This window comes from Myripristis murdjan, chromosome 12 (genome assembly GCF_902150065.1).
Source record: "Myripristis murdjan chromosome 12, fMyrMur1.1, whole genome shotgun sequence".
Taxonomy (NCBI): domain Eukaryota; kingdom Metazoa; phylum Chordata; class Actinopteri; order Holocentriformes; family Holocentridae; genus Myripristis; species Myripristis murdjan.
This window is the reverse complement of record NC_043991.1, coordinates 5,152,043-5,172,168: the sequence shown is the minus strand read 5'-3', so window position 1 is coordinate 5,172,168 and position 20,126 is coordinate 5,152,043. Positions and strand designations below refer to the sequence as shown.

Below are 20,126 nucleotides of genomic sequence, written 5' to 3'. Positions count from 1 at the left end.
TGTCTGTGTGTCTGTCTGTCTGTCTGTCTGTCTGCCTGCCTGTCTGCCTGTCTGTCTGTCTGTCTGTCTGTCTGTCTGTCTGCCTGCCTGCCTGCCTGTCTGCCTGCCTGTCTGTCTGTCTGTCTGTCTGCCTGCCTGTCTGTGTGTCTGTCTGTCTGTCTGTCTGTCTGTCTGTCTGCCTGTCTGTGTGTCTGTCTGTCTGTCTGTCTGTCTGCCTGTCTGTGTGTCTGTCTGCTGTCTGTCTGTCTGCCTGTCTGCGTGTCTGTCTGTCTGTCTGCCTGTCTGTCTGTCTGTCTGCCTGTCTGTCTGTCTGGCCTTTTTTGTGCCTATCTTTGTGTCTGCGTCTTTCTTTCTGACGCTCATTATGTCTAATGTGTGTTTGTCTGACCTCTGTGTGTCTGTCTGTCTGCCCTACCTGCCTGTCTGACTCTCTGTCTGTCTGCCCTACCTGCCTGTCTCGCTCTCTGACTGCCTGCCTACCTGCAGTGCACATCTATTCCCCCCATCTGTCTGCCTCTAGATTAGATTATCTCTCCGTTTAATTCCTCCTCCTCCTGATTGTCCCTCTTTTCTTTATTTACTGTATGTGGCAGTGTGCTCGACTCTTTGTGTTTGTGTTACAGCGTGTTTGAGTCGTTGTTTGTTTGTTTGTTTGTGGATTTCGGTGCGTTTGCTTGCAGAAAACTCACCGTTAATCTGTTTGGAGACGTGTATCGTTTTCCTCCGGTTTAACCTTGTTGTTGGTGATTGAGTCACCGCTGGCATTTTGAGACATTCATAAATAAATCTCCTGCTGGGCTGCAGGTTCAAGTAAACAGCATTCAGGAATAATTTCAGCACACAAAACTTTGTGTATTTATCATATTTAGCGAAAGTGTCCTTCTTGTCCTTGAATCAGGCTGTTAAATAATCCTTTTACTTTTTTTATTTTTTTATTTAGTGTTTTATATTAAAGGAAAAGAAGACAACAACAATAACAATAGCAACACCCCGGCTCAGACATGTAAATAGTCCTTTTACTTGATCGCAGCAAAGTACATACTCTGGTTATATTTTGCTTAGGTTTGGTTTGCATATGAATTTTAGTGTGAAAGCTCATGGTGGCGTTATGATTTTCATTCAAACTCAAAGTTCAAATTAAAGCGATGAAGGCACCATGCAAACATGTTTTCTTACATCTGGAAAATACAGTTTGTAGGCCGGGGCGTCGCTGTAGCACCATAACACTTCATTCACAACGATGTTTTATCAGACGTTTTGCCTTTATCAAAAAAAAAAAAAAAAAAAGCAGCTCCTGCAATGTGGATATTGCACTTTGCATGATTTATTTAGCTGTGGATAAGCAATACAGATACTGCACACTGCAAAAACGCAGTGTGCAGTGTGCAGTCTTACCATCTTACCAAGATTATTTGTCTTATTTCAAGTCAAAAATGTCTTATTTCTAGTCAAAATATCTCATTACACTTAAAATAAGACATGATCACCTCAGAAGTAACTTGTTTTTATACAATTTTCACTTGTTTCAAATGAAATTTCACTTGAAACAAGTGAAAATTTGCTTGTTTCATTGGCAAAATTTGCCAGTGGAAAAAGTGAAAATTCACTTGAAATAAGTGAAAATTAGCTAGAAACAAGAAACAAATTTTGCCAATGAAACAAGCAAATTTTCACTTGTTTCAAGCAAATTTTCACTTGAAACAAGAGACAATTGTCTAAAAACAAGTTACTTCTGAGGTGATCATGTCTTATTTTAAGTGTAATGAGATATTTTGACTAGTAATAAGACATTTTTGACTTGAAATAAGACGAATAATCTTGGTAAGATTTTGAGTTTTTGCAGTGTTCATTCACAACGATATTTTGTCAGATGTTTTGCCTTTATCAGAGAGAAAAAAGCAGCTCCTGCAATGTGGATATTGCACTTTGCATGATTTATTTAGCTGTGGATAAACAATACAGATACTGTCAACGTCCTGCAAAAGTCTCTGTAACTCTTTTAGTGAACCTCAGACATTTTCCGACACCCGGACACGATCTGTCCCCACATTTGGACGAGGCTGAACCATGACTGATGCGGCGTGGATATCCACCTGCTCTGGGTTTCACTTCCTGAGAAGTTTTGGTTTTTTTGGGGGGGGGGGGATTACAGAGAGGATTATAATAAGCAGCCAGCGGCAGAGCTGCAGGTGAAGCTTTGCTCCGCAGGACCAGCCGCCTGCCTGTCATATCTCATATCGTGTTCTTTAGTTCTCTGCGGCTCCGACTCCAGACGGGAAAAAAATCTGCTCACAACTCTTCCTGTTAGCATTTTCAGCCAAACTCACACAAATATCTACACACAGAAAGCACATATCATGATCATAATAATGTTGAAACAAAGCATTGCAATGTTCAGGCATAATCCACACACACTCTTACACAAACACACACACACACACCGTCATTCCTCTACCCCCTTCCCATCCACTAGTTGTTTGATTACAGAGCAGATTCCCCCTCCTGCATGGCTGTTTTCTCTTCCTTTCATTCATCCCTCTGTTTTGGACTCTCCTGGAACAAAGAGATGATTTAAACGCCACGGGAGGCGCTGTCTGTTTTTTTTTTTTTGTTTTTTGTTTTTTTAAAGGAACAGTCTCTCGGACTTGGCAGCGCTCCCAGTTTTTCTGACTGAACCCGGCCGCTGCTGGGCTGTTTCCACAGAGATTACCGACGCCGTGGCAAAGAGATTACCTCCGGGAAACAAATTGGTTTATTATAATTTCACGACTCGAGTGCATTAATAATCCCGGGGTGTGGGAACAGGGAGCTCACCGGCAGACGTCTAGACGTCCGGCCGCTGTGATCGCTCAAACTGTGGAAACTGTTCAGACGAGGAAAGTGTGATTCTCTCTTCTCGGGTGCTTCCACGTTGCATTGCCAGAGGAAAAAACAAATAAATGACACTCTCATGGAGGCACTGCTGTGAGAATTTGATTTCTGCAGTCACATATACACATAAATATAGATTTTGTTTCACGGCAGCTACTTCCCTCACATCACTTATGTGGAAAAAGTCCTTTTGATTCATCTGCATCTCATTTTGCTTCCCCACTTTAGTTACACTGAATTATATTAAGGGATACGTGGATATGTGATAGACGCTCACACACACACACACACACACACACACACACACACACACATTGCCACCTGCTGCCTGGTGAACACGCAGGTTGTCTTCTTCTCCAGCAGTGCCTTCTGGATGCACTGTGCTGATGACAGTGCAGCGCCACAGTGGTGTGCGCCGGTACTGCAGTCAAATTAGAAAATCCATTTGTGGTGCTCATCACGACGACGAGCTGATGATGCATCGCTGTGCGCTTGATTGGATCGAGTTTTTCAAAACATTACAGAAGTTACCATAGCGATTTGCACCCCTGCACTGTGTGGATGTGAAGCCTGCCTAACAGACAGATCACATGACTTGCTTTGGAGTACATTTAAATGCATTTTGGTGTATTTATGCTCTCTTAATGAGACGTTTTGTGTGGTTTACTGCAGCCTCATGTAACCTCGCACATAATACCAAGAACACACTGCAAAAACGCAAAATCTTACCAAGAATATTTGTCTTATTTCAAGTCAAAATGTCTTATTTGTAGTCAAAATGACTCATTACACTTAAAATAAGACATGATCGCCTAAGAAATAACTTGTTTTTAGACAATTTTTACTTGTTTCAAGTGAATTTTCACTTGTTTCCACTGGCAAATTTTGCCAATGAAACAAGCAAATTTTCACTTGTTTCAGGTGGATTTTCATTTGAAACAAGTGAAAATTGTGTAAAAACAAGTTACTTCTGAGGTGATTGTGTCTTATTTTAAGTGTAATGAGATATTTTGACTAGAAATAAGACACTTTGACTTGAAATGAGACAAATATACTTGGTAAGATTTTGAGTTTTTGCAGTGCAGCAACAGTAATAATAATAACTATAATAATAATCAAGAAAAAGAGCTGTGGTGTTAGATCAGTACGAGGTATCGGTCAAGACCCAAAGTCCAGGCATCAGAATGAGATAAGAACTGAAAAAGTGTTTTATTAATTCTATATTACAGCGATGCAAAGTGAGTGCAGATGAGGATTGTGATGTCGAGTGAAAGCAAAAGATCTTCCTCCTAATTTACCGCAGATTGTCTCTGAGGTTTCGGTCTGTGAGTGAGTGAAAGGGCCGCACCGCCGTGGATTTTCACGCTGAAATGGCGGATCTTCCCGGGGTTCCAGTTTACGGCACCGCGTCCGCTCTTAATGACAAGACACCGACGGCGTTTATCAAATGAACTGCTGTCGAGTGGCCGTGCCGCCGCGGGAGGATTACCACGGAAACGCCGTGTTCAAGTTCATTTGACGGCACGTCTTCCAAGCCCCCCCCCCCGTCTTTCCCCCCGCCCCTCCAGCGATGCTTTAGCTGAGGCTTCACTATAATTTCCACAGCTTTCTATTTTCACTCGTCTGCCTGCGTCGTCCCCCCACCCCCCCTCCTCAATTCTGTCTTAAATTGCCTCTAAATTGGATATTTAGGGGATGTGGGTGCTCAGGGGAAAGGGGTGCTCTCCCTCTCTCTCTCTCTCTCCCTCGCCCTCTCTCTCTCTCTCTCTTTCTCCTTAAGGCGACTCTCACTCGTTTCGTTCCCATCATAGCTGTGCACAAACACACACGCACGCACACATTTTTGACGCTATTATGTGAGGCGAGGTGATGAAAACGGCGACGTTACTGGGCCGGGAAATCACAGGGACGCAGACGCAAGTTTACACACACACACACACACACACACACACACACACACACACACACACAACGTCTTATTTATCTCTGGGATCCAGACCGGGCTGTGTGAATAAGCCGAGGCCTCTCCAAATCCACTGTGCCCGACTGACACACTGCACACGAGGCTGATGTCAGGGGGGGAGGAAGGGGGGAGGAGGAGGAAGGGGGGAGGAGGAGGAGGGGGGAGGAGGGAGGAGGGGGGGGGCGGAAACTAATAAAAACCACCACTCCATCTCTGATTACGCTCTCCTGTCTGGCCAAGTAGCTGGATTAGGAACGAGGGCCCTGGGCGCTGTAGCGTAACACCGGGCCCGATGGGGCTGGGTGGGGCAGTAAGGTAAGTGTGTGTGTGTGTGTGTGTGTGTGTGTGTGTGTGTGTGTAGACAGAGAGAGAGAGAGAGTTATATTGGCAGTGGGAAGATGATCCGGGGTGGAGGACAGGCCGCCTCCCCGAGTTCAATAAACGCGTCAGCAGCCGAGGCAGATTTACGGCGGCCCTGCTGGTGAACGGCATGATGGGGGGTGGAGAACCGCTTCTCTCTATCCAGGACATCTTATGCTTCCTTTGAGAGTCTCTCTCTCTCTCTCTCTCTCTCTCTCTCTCTCTCTCTCTCTGTGCTTGCTTCATTGTCTCTGTCTTCTCTCTCTTCAGTTTCATTCATCATTTTCTTCCTCCTATATTAGCTTTTTGTACACTCACTTCTCTCTCTCTCTCTCTCTCTCTCTCTGTCTCTCTTTAAGTCAGTTACGTCTCCTCTCACCCTTTTTTTTTCTTTCTCACCCCCCTCCTTTCCTCCTCTCCCTCTCTTTCTCCCACACCACCGAGTGTTACAGGGCTTTAGGCAACAATTGTTTCCTTTGTCTGTGAGCCACAGCTTTCTTTATCTCCCCTTAAAACTCAGACAAGCCTTTTAATTCCTCGAGTGTGTGAGCATGTCTGAGGCAAAATACATGCTTTAGACACACACTCGTCTATTTATCCCCCCTTTCCCCCTTGATTCTATATTTTGTTCATCGCTGTTTCGGGTAAAATAAACCATCCTGCGCCTTTTGCCTTCCTTTGTGTAAAGATGTAGGATTACTGCATGTACTGCTTTTAGGAAAAGGTAGTTCAGACGGGCAGCACCTCCAACTTTTTTAGCAGATTCTCATGAGAAAAAATATTTTTGGTTTGTGTTAAGTGTTAAATCGTTCAGAGGAGCCTGAACACTGGTGAGATGAAGACATGTTGTTTAAATAATGACCGTAAAAAAGTCCTCCACATTCGTTTTTGTGAAAGAAGCAGCACTGTCGCGTTTCGATGACTTGAAATCAGGGGGAAACACTCTCCCTCCGCCAGAGAAAATAGTCCGCGGCAGCAGAACATGATAAGGCGTCTGTTTCACCCAAAAAAAATCCAAATATGAAATTGGATTTGATTATATGTTGGGAAATCTTAAGTGCCCCCCATATGATTTACAAAACGGATTTGTTGCTGTGTAAAATGTGGGGAAATTGTAGTAAACGGGCCAAACATTCAAAATCACCGGTGTGGTCTTTTAACCAAATAAAAAAAAGGACCTTATCCCTGAGCCAGAGATCAAGACACAGAGAGACAGACACAGAGAAAGAGACAAAATGAGAGGCAGGTTTGTCTTCAGCTTCATCACAGAGGTAAGAGATAAGAGACTCAGAAGAATAAACTGGTGAGTGAGTGAGACAAAGACAGAAAGAGGGAGCGAGAGAGAGTGAACGAGTGTATTTTGCACGGCCTCTCAGGTTCTCTCTCTCTCTCTAAACTGAGGCTTTCATCCATTTGAAGAAGAAGTCAGAAATAACAGCCCTGATGAAAGAGCAGCGGAGGAGCTGGGAGAGAAGAGAATTATTCCTACTCCAGTGCAGATAATGTAACGTTCAAGTTCAAATAAAATGAAGAACTTGCATAAAGAAAAATTGTTTTATATCCCAAGAAAGAGTAAGAGCTTTGAACTTTAAATTAAAACAGAGATCAGATTTTTTAAGATGTTCCCACATGCAGTTATGGGCCAATGAAAATTTTTATTTATTTTTTTTTTTATTTAACCTTTATTTAACCAGGAATATCCCATTGAGATTAAAAACCTCTTTTTCAAGGGAGTCCTGACCAAGAGACAGCAAAAAGTTACATTTCCAGTTTCAACACAATTAAAATGACATACAAATTAGATAAAACATGTGACATGAAACTTTTTTGGGGGGATTTGGAGAAGCTGCCATCCAGAAACCGATGCATATATCTGACTAACCATTACTGCTTTGAACAGTCCATGTATGTATCTCAAAGCTCTGAAAAAATCAAGAAGCTGGGGCAAATACAAAGTTGTTTTCTGAAGGCCCAAACATGGTCCACCACGAAACCCACGTAATTTTTTTTCCATATTTGAGGGGCTGGCATGCCTACCAGGTATGATGTACGACAGATGTTTTTGTATATTCTGCGAGAGTAGGTGGAGGTGTATTATCATACCAAATTTCAGTTTCCTATGTGGTGTAGTTCCTGAGATATTGACACCTGAAAATGGAGGGAAAAAAAGGACGTGCCAAAATTGCACCAAAATCGACACATACCCCTCACTAAATTGGCCTTATCTCAAAAAGTATCCATCCGAGCAAACTAATATTTTACAGTGTGCCTATTGGATAAATAAGGAACAACTGGTGAATTTTTCAGAATTTTTTGAGTCCCAAGTGCGTGGGCCATTTGTTGAAATGACATGGAATGACCCTTATGTAAAATGTTATTTTCATGTTTAACCGAATGAATCATGACATACATTACAATTACAATCATACACATTACATTATTTAGTTTTCTACTCATCCTCCAGCTCTCCACAAACTCCCTTATCATCATTTTTCCTTGTCACTTTTGGAGGACGGCGTCGTTTCCGAAGAAGATGAAAGCTGTGGTCACTTTTAAGACGGGATGGAAGAAGATAACTGATTGCAAAGCGCTGAGATTTCTCTGATATCTTCACGATGGTGCGTTTATGGTCAAGATGGACAAGCAGCTTCAGTCGTATCAGAAGGATTGGGAACAAAACTGCTACAGAATACACACACATGCACATTTTAGGAAATTTCGCTGTTGTGATAAACTGTAGATACTTTGCATGTTGGTGCAGTTTGAAAAAATGTCTCCTTACATATGAAAATGCTCAAATGTACCAGTTTTATGAGTTGAAATGCTTAGAGCCCATTTCTCAGAGGAGAAGCCCGAGCTTGGCTACGCAGATGAAACGCCATCTTGCCATTTTTGTGTAAAAATCTCCAAACTCTAACTTTGCTGATGTTCATGTTTTCACTTCAAGGATTATTTACTTCACCATAGGTTAGAGAAACATGGACTTATAAAACTGTTCCAACCTCCTTTGGAGAAACTCAAGTTGAAGCATTTCATGTTAGCTTAGCATAAAGAGTTGAAGTCTATGGGAGTCGTTAGCCTGGCTCCGTCAAAGTGAAAAAATAACCCTTACAGCAACTCTGAAGCTGTCTTATGTTGGAGCGTTTTTTTTGTTTTGTGGCCTGTTTTCAATCTTATCAATTTATCCACCAATCATCAGCTTTTTTTTTTTGTTAAATTAATAAACACAAGTAGTGCATTTTTATCTGTAATTGTTATTAAAAGCGTTATAAAATCGTTATAAAATACTCGTGAGCATGAATGACTGCAGGTTGAGCCGAGCACTTAGACTGATATTCATATCAGCCAGTGTACTCAATGAAATACTGACACTGAAATACACACACACACACACACACAGCGATGTCACACACATAAAAACAATTCATTGTGCTAATCACGTTGTTTCTGGGTGATAATAACACCACACATTAGTAAACTTGGTCTTAAATGAGACCCACAAATAAAACCTTCATTATCACTCGGAGTGGCCAAACTGCCGCAAACAACTCCCAAACTGTTCTGAACGCCAGGCATCCGTGTTCTGGGTGCAATTATCCGGGAGGGGAGCATCAGCAGATCCGAGTCACGTGACACCCGGATACCCTGCGCCGGTGTTTTGGAAAAGACCCACGTGTTGCCATGGTAACGCGGCACCTGCTGTTCCCAGAGAGACTGTGGTTTTCCACCTGCTGCCGGAAAAATGTTCAGTGTGAACATTTAGGGATGTTCATTTTCTCTTTTTTTTCCCTTTTATTTATTTATGTATTATTATTATTATTATTATGATTATTTTATTTTATTTTACATTATTATTTTTTATTTTTTATTTTATTTTATTTTACATTATTATTTTTTTATTTTATTTTATTTTATTTTTTAAGCAGTTTTTTTTTTATTGCAGTTTGCCAATAGCTTCAGGATTAAATCAATAGATGGACTTTTTTTTTTTTTTTTTTTTTTTGGAGACTGTTGGACACGGTTTTCAGTACGTGCCCTTGCACAGATATTCATGCATAGACAAATTTTTCCAATAGTTTCTCTTGTGGTTTATGCTGCTCTGGAGAAGGTGCTGATGTGTGACCAGCGTGAGGATGAGGAGGATGAAGAGGATGAGGAGGAAAGCTGTGAGTGCTGCCAGTCAGCAGATATGATCTTTTCCAAAGGCGATAAAGAAGAGGAGAGAGCGAAAGTAAAAAGAGACAGACGACATATCGGCCAGGCAATATTATCAGGAAACATATTGCACATGTTTGCCGATATGTAGAAAAACATTGCAATGAAATGCACTTGAGATCATTTAAATATCCGAGTTATCATTAAAGAGTTTGCCCATAAGACACGGTTGGCTGCAGTACTTTGTGTAGCACACGAGTTGGCAGAGTTGAACACCACAGATGGCGGTGCAGATTGTGTGGAGTCGTTTATTGTTCAGCTGCAAAATATCCAAAATCCAGTCTTTGATACATATTTTTTAACTTTATTATTATCAAAACGACAGGAAAAGACGAGTATATTCTGTATTCTTTATCCTTCATTTGGATCCAGTTCATCCAGACTCTGAAAGTACAGGAAAAGATGGTGGAGTGTAAATGTGCATGCAGTTATGTAGTGTAGATGTGTGTGAGTGTGTGTGTGTGTGTGTGTGTGTGTGTGTGGGCGAGTGTGAGCGGTGGACACAGACACAGACAGAAAGTGACCGGAGGCGGAGCCACAGGCGGCGTCTGGGCCTCCGTGAGGTCACATGTGGACACACTGATGAAGCTGAGTGTGTGTGTGTGTGTGTGTGTGTTTACTACGAGACTGCAGGCCACCGTGATGAGCCATTAACAGACCAGTAGTGTCCAGTCCCTCCCCCACTGGAAAACACACATCATGTGAGCAGAGCCTGCACACACACACACACACACACACACACACACACTTATTGTTTATTGTGGATGCTCATTAGTGGACAGACAACTCTTCCTCGTCCAGTTTGTCATGTCAACATTATTTGAGGATTCACACACATTCAGTATGAACCTGTGTCTTTAGACCTGCAGATGAATGGTATATTGTATTTGGGAATAATTTTTATCCATCTATAAATTTATACATCTATTTTTTGTCACGTAAGTTTTATTAAAGAAGAGTTTCAAGATGTGGGATTAAGGAACGCGGTCGACTTTTCAATTTAAGAAAAAAAAATGAAACCAAACAAGAGAATACAACAAATAATACCCAACACACACACACAAAGTCTAACTCTAAACACACCCCACCTCCCACTCGTCTGCTTAATACACAATACAGCAACAGAGATGGAAATGGAAAATAAAATAACAATAAAGATGGTAATAAAACAAGGTGACACACAAGGGGCAGCCAGATTTTATTGAACTATGACTCACTTTTCTTCTTCTTCTTTTTTTTTTCAAAGTGAAGAATACTGGTGAAATCATTGAGCCACAGCTTAAAAATGGGAACCTCCCTCTTCTTCCAGAATGTCAAAATTAATTTTTTTTTTAGCTGTCATCAGACCACAGGAAAGAAGATACTCTCCTTAATAAAAATGTAGATTCTGAAGTTCCCAGTATAATTAAGATAGGATCGGGTTCAATGTGGATATTATGAATGTAAGAGATATAATATAGAGATATAATATAACAGAGAATGTTATAAAAATGCCCAATATTTGTCCAGTATCTCTCTATCTCGGGACAGACAGCGAAGCGATGGAGGCGACCGGCTAAATTTATATTTCTATGCAAATCTTTTGTTTATTTACAAAGAAGGAGCTGTTAGACGGTCAGAGTGATCGTAAGCCTCTGCGGGGAAGAATTTAAAGTATTTGCCCTGTAGCTCGTGTGTAAACACCGTGCCCTCGTACTGCAGACACACACACACACACACACACATTCCACACAACACACTCGCTGCAGTCATCTCTTTATTTACCCGGCCGTATTTTTATTTTATCTGTAGTTTTTAACAATTACTCGGTGAAAGTCTCGGTAACTGTGTGGTCAGAGAAGCCCAGCCGCCAGGAAAACATGTCGGCATTTTTACGTTTCTGCAAACCAAGAATACACTGAAATGTTTTCGAGATTCTTGACATAAAATGGAATAAAATTATTGTTTAACTTAGTATTTAACTTTAACTTTATAATATGTTTCTACTGTTGCTGCTGGAACACCAGAATTTCCCTGGTTGGGATCAATAAAGTATATCTATCTATCTATCTATCTATCTATCTATCTATCTATCTATCTAAAACACAGAGTCTGTTGTTATTGAACAGCAACTGTACGACGAAATTTCAGCTCAACTCCTTCAGCGGTTTGTAGACGGATACACAGCCCCAATAAAGGTGCACACTGCAAAAACGCAAAATCTTACCAAGATTATTTGTCTTATTTCTAGTCAAAATATCTCATTACACTTAAAATAAGATATGATCACCTCAGGAGTAACTTGTTTTTAGACAATTTTCACTTGTTTCAAGTGAAAATTCACTTGAAACAAGTGAAAATTAGCTAGAAACAAGAAACAAATTTTGCCAATGAAACAAAATTTTTTTTAACTTGAAACGAGAGACAATTGTCTAAAAACAAGGAATAAGACATTTTGACTTGAAATAAGACAAATAATCTTGGTAAGATTTTGAGTTTTTGCAGTGCAGGATAAAGAGATTAAAAGACAATAAAAGCATAAGCAACCATTGACTCTCATTTTATAAATAAATAGTCATATAATAAATAGTAATAATAGTATAAAGTGATAGAAAAAAGCGTTGTGTTAGGAGGTCGATGTTCATGTTTGTCTCCATGTCCATGTTCATGACATCAGAGCGGCTTGGTAACATCACAACTAGACAGTAATTCTGGGCTTTGAATAAACTTGAACGTTCGATAACTAACATCAGCAAACGTTATCTAACATTCTGTAAGGAGCAAACGAAAGCAGCTAAAGTGGCTGACATGTTAAATGTTGATATGAATGTCGACATTTGATCGTGTTTGTTGGTTTGCAGAAACTCAATAACGTGGCGGCGTTTTATTGTGGCGGCCCGGTTGGTTGGGTTAGAGCGCCGCCACTGCGCCAACTTTTGAAGCAAGAGGGGGTTGTCATCTGTGAATGTGTGTGTGCTTCATTATGCTTGGCCTCAGGGCTGTGTGGGCACTGCAGGCGCACACACACACACACACACACACACACACACACACACACACACACAGAGAGAAAGAGCCTGAGTGTGTTCTGGTGATAGTATTTTTCCAAATCCAGGTGGTAGGAGGTTAAAATGGCTCCGTGCTCAAGGGGATGTTAGGCTGCACTGAAGGCCTCCAAACAGTCATCCCTCAAAAGAAAAATATAAATACCTGTACACTTAATCTCATTTGTAAACCAATAAATTAATCTGACCCGCGTGACTGACTAACGTGAGTCTGACAGCCCTGCGTTAGGTGGCTTCAGAGAGTTACGAGGTTCAGTAAACGCATCGTGAAAACAATACAGCAAGACGTACTTTAGGATACTTTTTTTAGTATTTTTTAAAAGCGAGCACTTGAACTCAAGCAGAAATACGACTGAGCAGCTTTTACTTGAGTAATATCACGTAGTGGGGTCGTGTACTTTGTGCACCACCACTGCGCGCACACACACACACACACACACACACACACACACACACACACACAGAGCCTCTGTGTTGGTTGTGCTGGCATTATGCCCCCACAGGGCAGCGGGCACGGCGGGCAGCAGCCACCCACATGCAGCCGGGCGGGCAGTGGGTGGGCTGAAGGTCAGACAGGCCCTCTCTCTCTCTCTCTCTCTCTCTCTCTCTCTCTCTCTCTCTCTCTCTCTCTCTCTCCCTGCGGCCCGTCTCCTGAGTGTGACAGCGCGATGCGACCTGTGACACACACAGCGCGCTCCTCGCCGTGCGCTGAATGCCGAGGAGATGTGAAATATAAATTACATTCTTTGTCTTGTTTCATGTAATTGAGTTAATGCTTGTATGCTTTTGTCGCATGTGTGTGTGTGTTTGTGTCAAGGAAAGTCTCTATGTGTGTTTGATTAAGTGTGTGTGTGTGTGACAGAGAGAGAGAGAGAGAGAGAGAGAGAGAAGAGAGGGCTGACAGCACTGGTGTGGGAGAAAACTGGCTCACAAAGATACAGACAGAATGCTGATTGTTTGGTGGGAACTGGAGATTATTCTGTGTGTGTGTGTGTGTGTGTGTGTCTGAAAAGCAGCATGGCATCTTATTAGTCTGACTCAGCAGAGATGAAGCTCAGCCAGCGCCGTGGCTCCGCTGAAGGCAGGAGTGGGAGGAGATGACCGGAAGGTCTTCTCTGACATTTAAGAAAACAGCACGTCTTCCCCTCAGCTGTTCCACAGCCGCTTCCCCGAACCGCTGACTGTTTCCTCCCCCCCACGAGGCTGCGCTCGCCACACAACAGACTTTACACACCAAAACACGAGCGGCACACATGTTGACCCTTGACTGACCTGCAGCATGAACATGAGTCGCCCAACCTTAAGCGTGACTTCGTAAAACGAGTCGGTGCAGGTTCCAATGCGTCCAGTTCAGTGGCCTTCTGTTGACTCTCCCACCTCTCTGTGAAAGCTCGCACACTGCAAAAACGCAAAATCTTACCAAGATTATTTGTCTCATTTCAAGTCAAAAATGTCTTATTTCTAGTCAAAATATCTCATTACACTTAAAATAAGACATGATCACCTCAGAAGTAACTTGTTTTTAGACAATTGTCTCTTGTTTCAAATGAAAATTTGCTTGTTTCATTGGCAAAATTTGTTTCTTGTTTCTAGCTCATTTTCACTTATTTCAAGTGAATTTTCACTTTTTCCACTGGCAAATTTTGCCAATGAAACAAGCAAATTTTCTAAAAAATTGTCTAAAAACAAGTTACTTCTGAGGTGATCATGTCTTATTTTAAGTGTAATGAGATATTTTGACTTGAAATAAGACAAATAATCTTGGTAAGATTTTGCGTTTTTGCAGTGCAGTCAGTTGAAATGATTCAAACCTCGATCCGGTTGGCCTTCCAAAGCGCTTCCACTCACATCCCAGTTTTATGTTTCAGTGTGTGGGCGTCTACAAAGACGAGGGGAGAAACGCTTTGAGTTTCCAGATCTGCTCAAAACATTCTTCAGACTGAAAGTAATCTCCCCTAATCGTTTTTGTTCATGTACTTTTCTTACCCGGTGCAGACGTTTATATGACAGTTTTGTGTGACACTTTGTAATCCAAACAGCAAATATAAGCACTAATAAGTAAAAGAGAGGTTATCATTAATGGGTTTGCAAGTATTGTGCTGGTTACATTAGAGCTCACACAAATTATTTTTGCAGAATTAGTATAAAAAGAGTCAATGTGGAGTCACTTAATGCCTGTATTCCCTGCCCTCTTTCTCTTGTATGCATGATTTCAAGCTCTCAGGCACCATTTAAGATACAGGCGCATAGATGTTTTAGATTCATAAATCATTTAACTGAATACAATTTGCACATTTCCCTTTAGACAACTTTTGAACCTCGGTATTTTTTCTCTCTCCAAACCCTGAATACACTCTTGTCTTGTCTTGTCTTGTCTCGACCAGCCCACCTTCACCCTCACTCTCAAAAAAGCAGAAATGCCGTTGAATGTTTGATTAAAAAGTATAAAAGCAGGATAAGTGACATGTGTCCTTTCCGTTTGCAGATGGCCATTTCACCGGGACGCCGCCCACGTACGGTTACGACGCGGACCGAGCGGAGGAGCAGCGGAGGCACCACGACATCCTGCCCTACATCGATGACTCACCGTCCTCCTCGCCGCACCTCAGCTCCAAGAGCCGCAGCAGCCGGGACACCCTCTCCTCCGGGTCGCTGGAGTCCTCCAAGTCGGTCAGTATGACATCGCACAGTCCTCTAGTCCTCTAGTATCAGTTCAGGAGGGTAGAGACTGGACTTTCATTCATAAATCCCTGAGGATGAGGCAATGTTGTGAGTTTGAAGACTCAACAACAAAGGAAAGTCACCCATATGCAAAGTCAGATGGTTCAAAAGACATTAGCAGCAACGACAACATTAACAATGGCTCACCAGCAAAGGGTTGCAGTTTTGGTTAGTTCTTCCATAAGTGCAGAAAGACGTGGAGGACCAGGTTTCATATGTTGGGATGTCGAGGCAAATTGCTATGGCAACTCCTTTAATGTTTTGAAAATTTCAAGCAATGGATCATCAACTGCTAATCAAACCTCATAGTAATGATAAGAGTTGACTCATACACCCCTTTTCCACCAAAGAGGTTCCAGGGCTGGTTCGGAGCCAGTGCCTGACTTAGCACCGGTTCTTTGTTTGTCCACCGGCCAAGCACCGGCCAAACTGGTTCCAAACTGGTTCCAGGCAAGCACCAACTTCGAGTAGGGGCTAAACAGGGGCCAGAGAACGAACAGATGACGCAACCCACCACATCATTGGTGGGCGGGGTTACAGACCCAAACGGGAACAGCGAACGCTATAAACATATAGCTAAACGTAGTTGTCGTTCGTTCCGACCACGAATATGACGGGTAGGCAGCGATAATTGCGTTTTTCACCTCTGGATCGCAATGTAGGCTTGTAAAGACACGTGAAGCATTTGCATCGCTACGATGAGTCGTCCATTTGTCGTCCACGTGACGGCATGGCGCGGCGTGGCATGGCTGAGGAGGTAAAGCGGTCATCCGGTAACCGGAGGGTTCCCGGTTCGATCCCCAGCTCCTCCAGAGTGTGTCGAAGTGTCCTTGAGCAAGATACTGAACCCCTCACCACTCCTGATGGACAGCTAGGCTCCTTGCATGGCAGCCTCTGACATCAGTGTGTGAATGTGTGTGTGAATGGGTGAATGTGAGGCAAAACATTCTAAAGCGCTTTGAGTGGTCAGTAGACTAGAAAAGCGCTATAGAAATGCAGTCCATTTACCATTTATTTGATCACGTTTCACGCTGACGTCATGACGTGGCTCTGACTTGGCTCCACTTGGCTGTTGGCCGATGGAAAAGCAAACCAGTTCTTTGTTGGAACCAGTTAAGCACCGGCTCTAGCACCAGCACCGAACTAGCACCAGGTTCTCTTTGGTGGAAAAGGGGCAACAGTAATGACCACCACAATGGAATTTTCTAATTTGGCTGCAGTACCCGCACGTGCCACTGTGGCGCTATACAGTCATCAGCACAGTGCATCTGGGAAGGCACTGGGAAACCCTCTGTGTTCACAGCCAGGCCAGCAGACTGCTGTGGAGGCAGTAGTGGAAGGTTAAGTACAGAAATGTTATAGAAACACTACAGCTGGCGATGTGTGTGCTCGTCTACGGCGTGTCGGTACATGGATCGAAGATTTGCGCCTGGATCCGCACCAACACTGCATCCCTCTCATGAACTAGCCAATAACAAGGATTATTTTCTAATCCCCATGTGAGATCCAAAGCATCATACTATATAGCAAATATACCGTTCTCGCACACAACCAATGAGAGTAGAATCAATGCAATGTCAATAGGTGCTGATGCTTATATATTGACCCCGATACCGTGCAGGAAGTGGGCTAATCTATTCTTAGAGAAATCCCTGCACCGTTAAAACCTGTCGATTGATGAGAACTCAAATCTGCTATTTGAGAGGATTGACAGAGGGCACCATCACAATGCTTCATGACCCCCAGAGGCAGTCATCCATTGAGGAAACTCATCCCCTTAAGAGTGTTTTATTTTATTTATTTATTTATTTATTTTATTCCTCCTATCACCTCCATCACCCCTTCATCGCTTCCTCATCCTCTTACCCTGCCTCCTTCGCTTGTCCTCGTCTGCGGGGGAGAAAGCCAGAGATCTATGGCGTCTGCGGTTCTTCAAAGGTTACCATGGAGGGGGGTGCAGACATTCATGCACCGTATTTTACCCATCCCCCCCCCCCACGACTGCAGTCAGCTTGCAGAAGCTTGCAGCCGACAGGAGCGATAGCCTTCACATGCTCGACGTGTCTCATCCATCACAGGTGAGCTCGTCACCAGTCGCGCGTTATTTCATGCGTCTCGGCTTTCTACGAAACCCGCAGCAGACACGAACACGCTTTCGCCATCTGTTGGATTAAAACCCAGCGTATCATGCGACGCCGTAACAGGCTAATATCATCATTCTGCGAGGGAGTAATCACATCAGTGGCCATATCGCAACATCAGCGACTCCGCCCCTTCACTCTCGAGGACGCCTGTCAGTCTGATTGATGGCTCGGGTTTGCCAATAAGTGATGGGTCCCCTGGCTTGGGCTGCAGCCAACCTTTGACCTGTGGGCCTGGATCCACGGATTTCAATTAACACACATGCATGTATGCACACACACACATATCCACATGGGGATACACATCCGGGCCTGGAGACACAAACACACACACACACACACACTTGTGCTTTCACAGTGCAGCATGACGGATTTGGTGTACAGGAGATTGAGGGGAATTTGCTGAGTAAACTGTCATGTTTAGAGGCAGAATCCCTGAGCAAACCTGATTCTGTAAATCTCTCGCTCTCTCTCTCGCTCTATCTGTGTGTGTGTGTGTGTTTGAGAGAGAGAGAGAGAGTTTAGGTTCAGCAGAGGCAAAAGCTACCAGTCAGTTAAACACATTACACAGCCATGCAGCTATCCATTTACAAATTCCCCATGCAGCTTTCCATACTTGTCACAAAAAATGGAATTAGCGCCGTCCTTGAGTTGCCCTTCGCCGGTCCCTCCTCTCACGCCGCCCTCGTCTCTCTCTCTCTCTCAAACTGATGAGTCAGAGCCCAGAGGAGCCCTGATTGGCTCGGCAGCAGGCTGATGGCTCCGTGATGTCACCGTGATGAGTCATCAGCGCCGGTGATACTGCTGATTTCATTTTCCACCGTGTTTCTCGTCCTCCTTCAAGTCCAGCTGTTCTCCGGGCCGAAGAGGGAAGGAGAGCGGGTCGTTTGGTCAGAAACAGAAGCTGCGTTTATATGGACTCTAATTTTCCACTAATAATCAGAATAATAGCCCGATCAGAATAAAAAAAAAAAACATCTCAATCAGAAGAGACCGGCCCGATCAGAGGGAATTTTCAATGGGGTTGAGAGGGCTGGTGTAAACCTTTGATAATCCGTTCAATAGGAAAATATTGGCGCTGAACAGCCATGTAATCTCTTAATCTGATCATTTCTCTCCAGTTGGAATAAAAATATTCTCTCTGCGCATGTTTACCCTACATCAGGTGACAAGAAACACAAAGGGGCGGCAAAACACAGCTGGTCTGTAGCTGATGCAGCTTTTTTGTGAGAGGATTGTTGAACGCCTCCATGGCTGAAAGGCTGGAAACCACGAGTGACACAAGTGAACAAGCAAATTTTTACTTGTGTCACAAGTGAACAAGTAAAAATTTGCTTGTTCCATTGGCAGAATTTGTTTTTTGTTTCAAGTTAATTTTCACTTGAGCTGATCATGTCTTATTTTGAGTGTAATGAGATATTTTGACTAGAAATAAGACATTTTGACTTGAAATAAGACAAATAATCTTGGTAAGATGTGACTTTTTGCAGTGCACCTTTCATACAAGAATTGCAGCTCAAAGTGCTTCACGATAAAAAGAAGAACATTTGAAAACACATTGAATAAAACATTAAAAAGAATAAAAACAGCACAGGGTGGAATTAAAAAAGGAAAAGGCTAAAAACGAGAACTTTGAAATAAAACAAAAGATGTAAATAAAACAATAAAAGACAACAGTGTGGAATAAAATAGGAGCTAATTAAAGGCTAAAGTGAAAAGGTGGGTCTTTAATCTTCTTTTAAAGATATCTAGTGAGCTGGCTTCCCTGATGTCTAAAGGTAATGTGTTCCGAAGCTTAGGGGCGTAAGTAATAAAGGCGGCATCCCCAATTTTCGTTCGACTGTTATTGGGAACCAGTAAGCCAGCAGCAGACGATCGCAGTGTTCTTTGGGGTGCAGAGCCAATAAGGGAGTTGGCAATGTAGCTCGGTCCTAGCCCATGAAGTGCTTTGTACACAAGTAGGAGAACCTTAAAGTATAATAATAATAATAATAATAATAATAATAATAAAACTTTATTTGTATAGCACCTTTCATACAAGAATTGCAGCTCAAAGTGCTTCACGATAAAAAGAAGAACATTTGAAAACACATTAAATAAAAATAAATAAAACACAGCACAGGGTGGAATTAAAAAGAAAAGGCTAAAAATTGAAATAAAATTTGAAATAAAACAAAAGATGCAAATAAAACAATAAAAGACAACAGTGTGGAATAAAATAGGAGCTAGTTAAAGGCTAGAGCGAAAAGGTGGGTCTTTAGTCTTCTTTTAAAGATATCTAGTGAGCTGGCTTCCCTGATGTCTAAAGGTAGTGTGTTCCAAAGCTTAGGGGCGTAAGTAATAAAGGCGGCATCCCCAATTTTCTTTGGTCAACTCTAAATGTTACAGGGAGCCAGTGTAGGGCAGCTAAGACCGGACTAATATGCTCTCTCTTCCTGGTTCTGGTTAATAAGCGAGCAGCAGAGTTTTGGATGAGCTGAAGTCTGTCAGTGGTTTTCTTTGGAAGGCCAGTAAAAAGTACATTAGAGTCGTCCAGTACAGTGACACTGACCTGTGGTCCTCTATAAGACAGCTGGAGCTTCCTCGTCTCACTCAGTTTCCTCCTGTTTCTGTGAATTTCTGTGACCATTTTCCTCCGGACCTGCTGAGCCGCCCTGCGACCTGCTACAGAAAACGAGCGCACTTCCCCCTCCCCTCCTTTACCTCCTCTGATGGCATCTCGCCCCAAGGCCACGACCCGAGGGAAAGGTCATGTCTTTTCCATCTCGAGCCCCCCGGACAACCAGCAGCCTCTCGGGATTAGCGGAAACC

The 20,126-nt window shown here is 42.8% G+C and overlaps 1 protein-coding gene across 1 annotated transcript in view; it reads left to right on the top strand.

Annotated features, from left to right (window-relative positions):
• bcr (BCR activator of RhoGEF and GTPase) overlaps positions 1–20,126 on the top strand; it is a 164,356-nt gene that overhangs the window by 74,058 nt on the left and 70,172 nt on the right. The window contains exon 2 of the mRNA XM_030065922.1: positions 14,939–15,123. Coding sequence (XP_029921782.1) covers positions 14,939–15,123 — 185 coding nt within the window. The remainder of the gene's footprint in view (positions 1–14,938; positions 15,124–20,126) is intronic.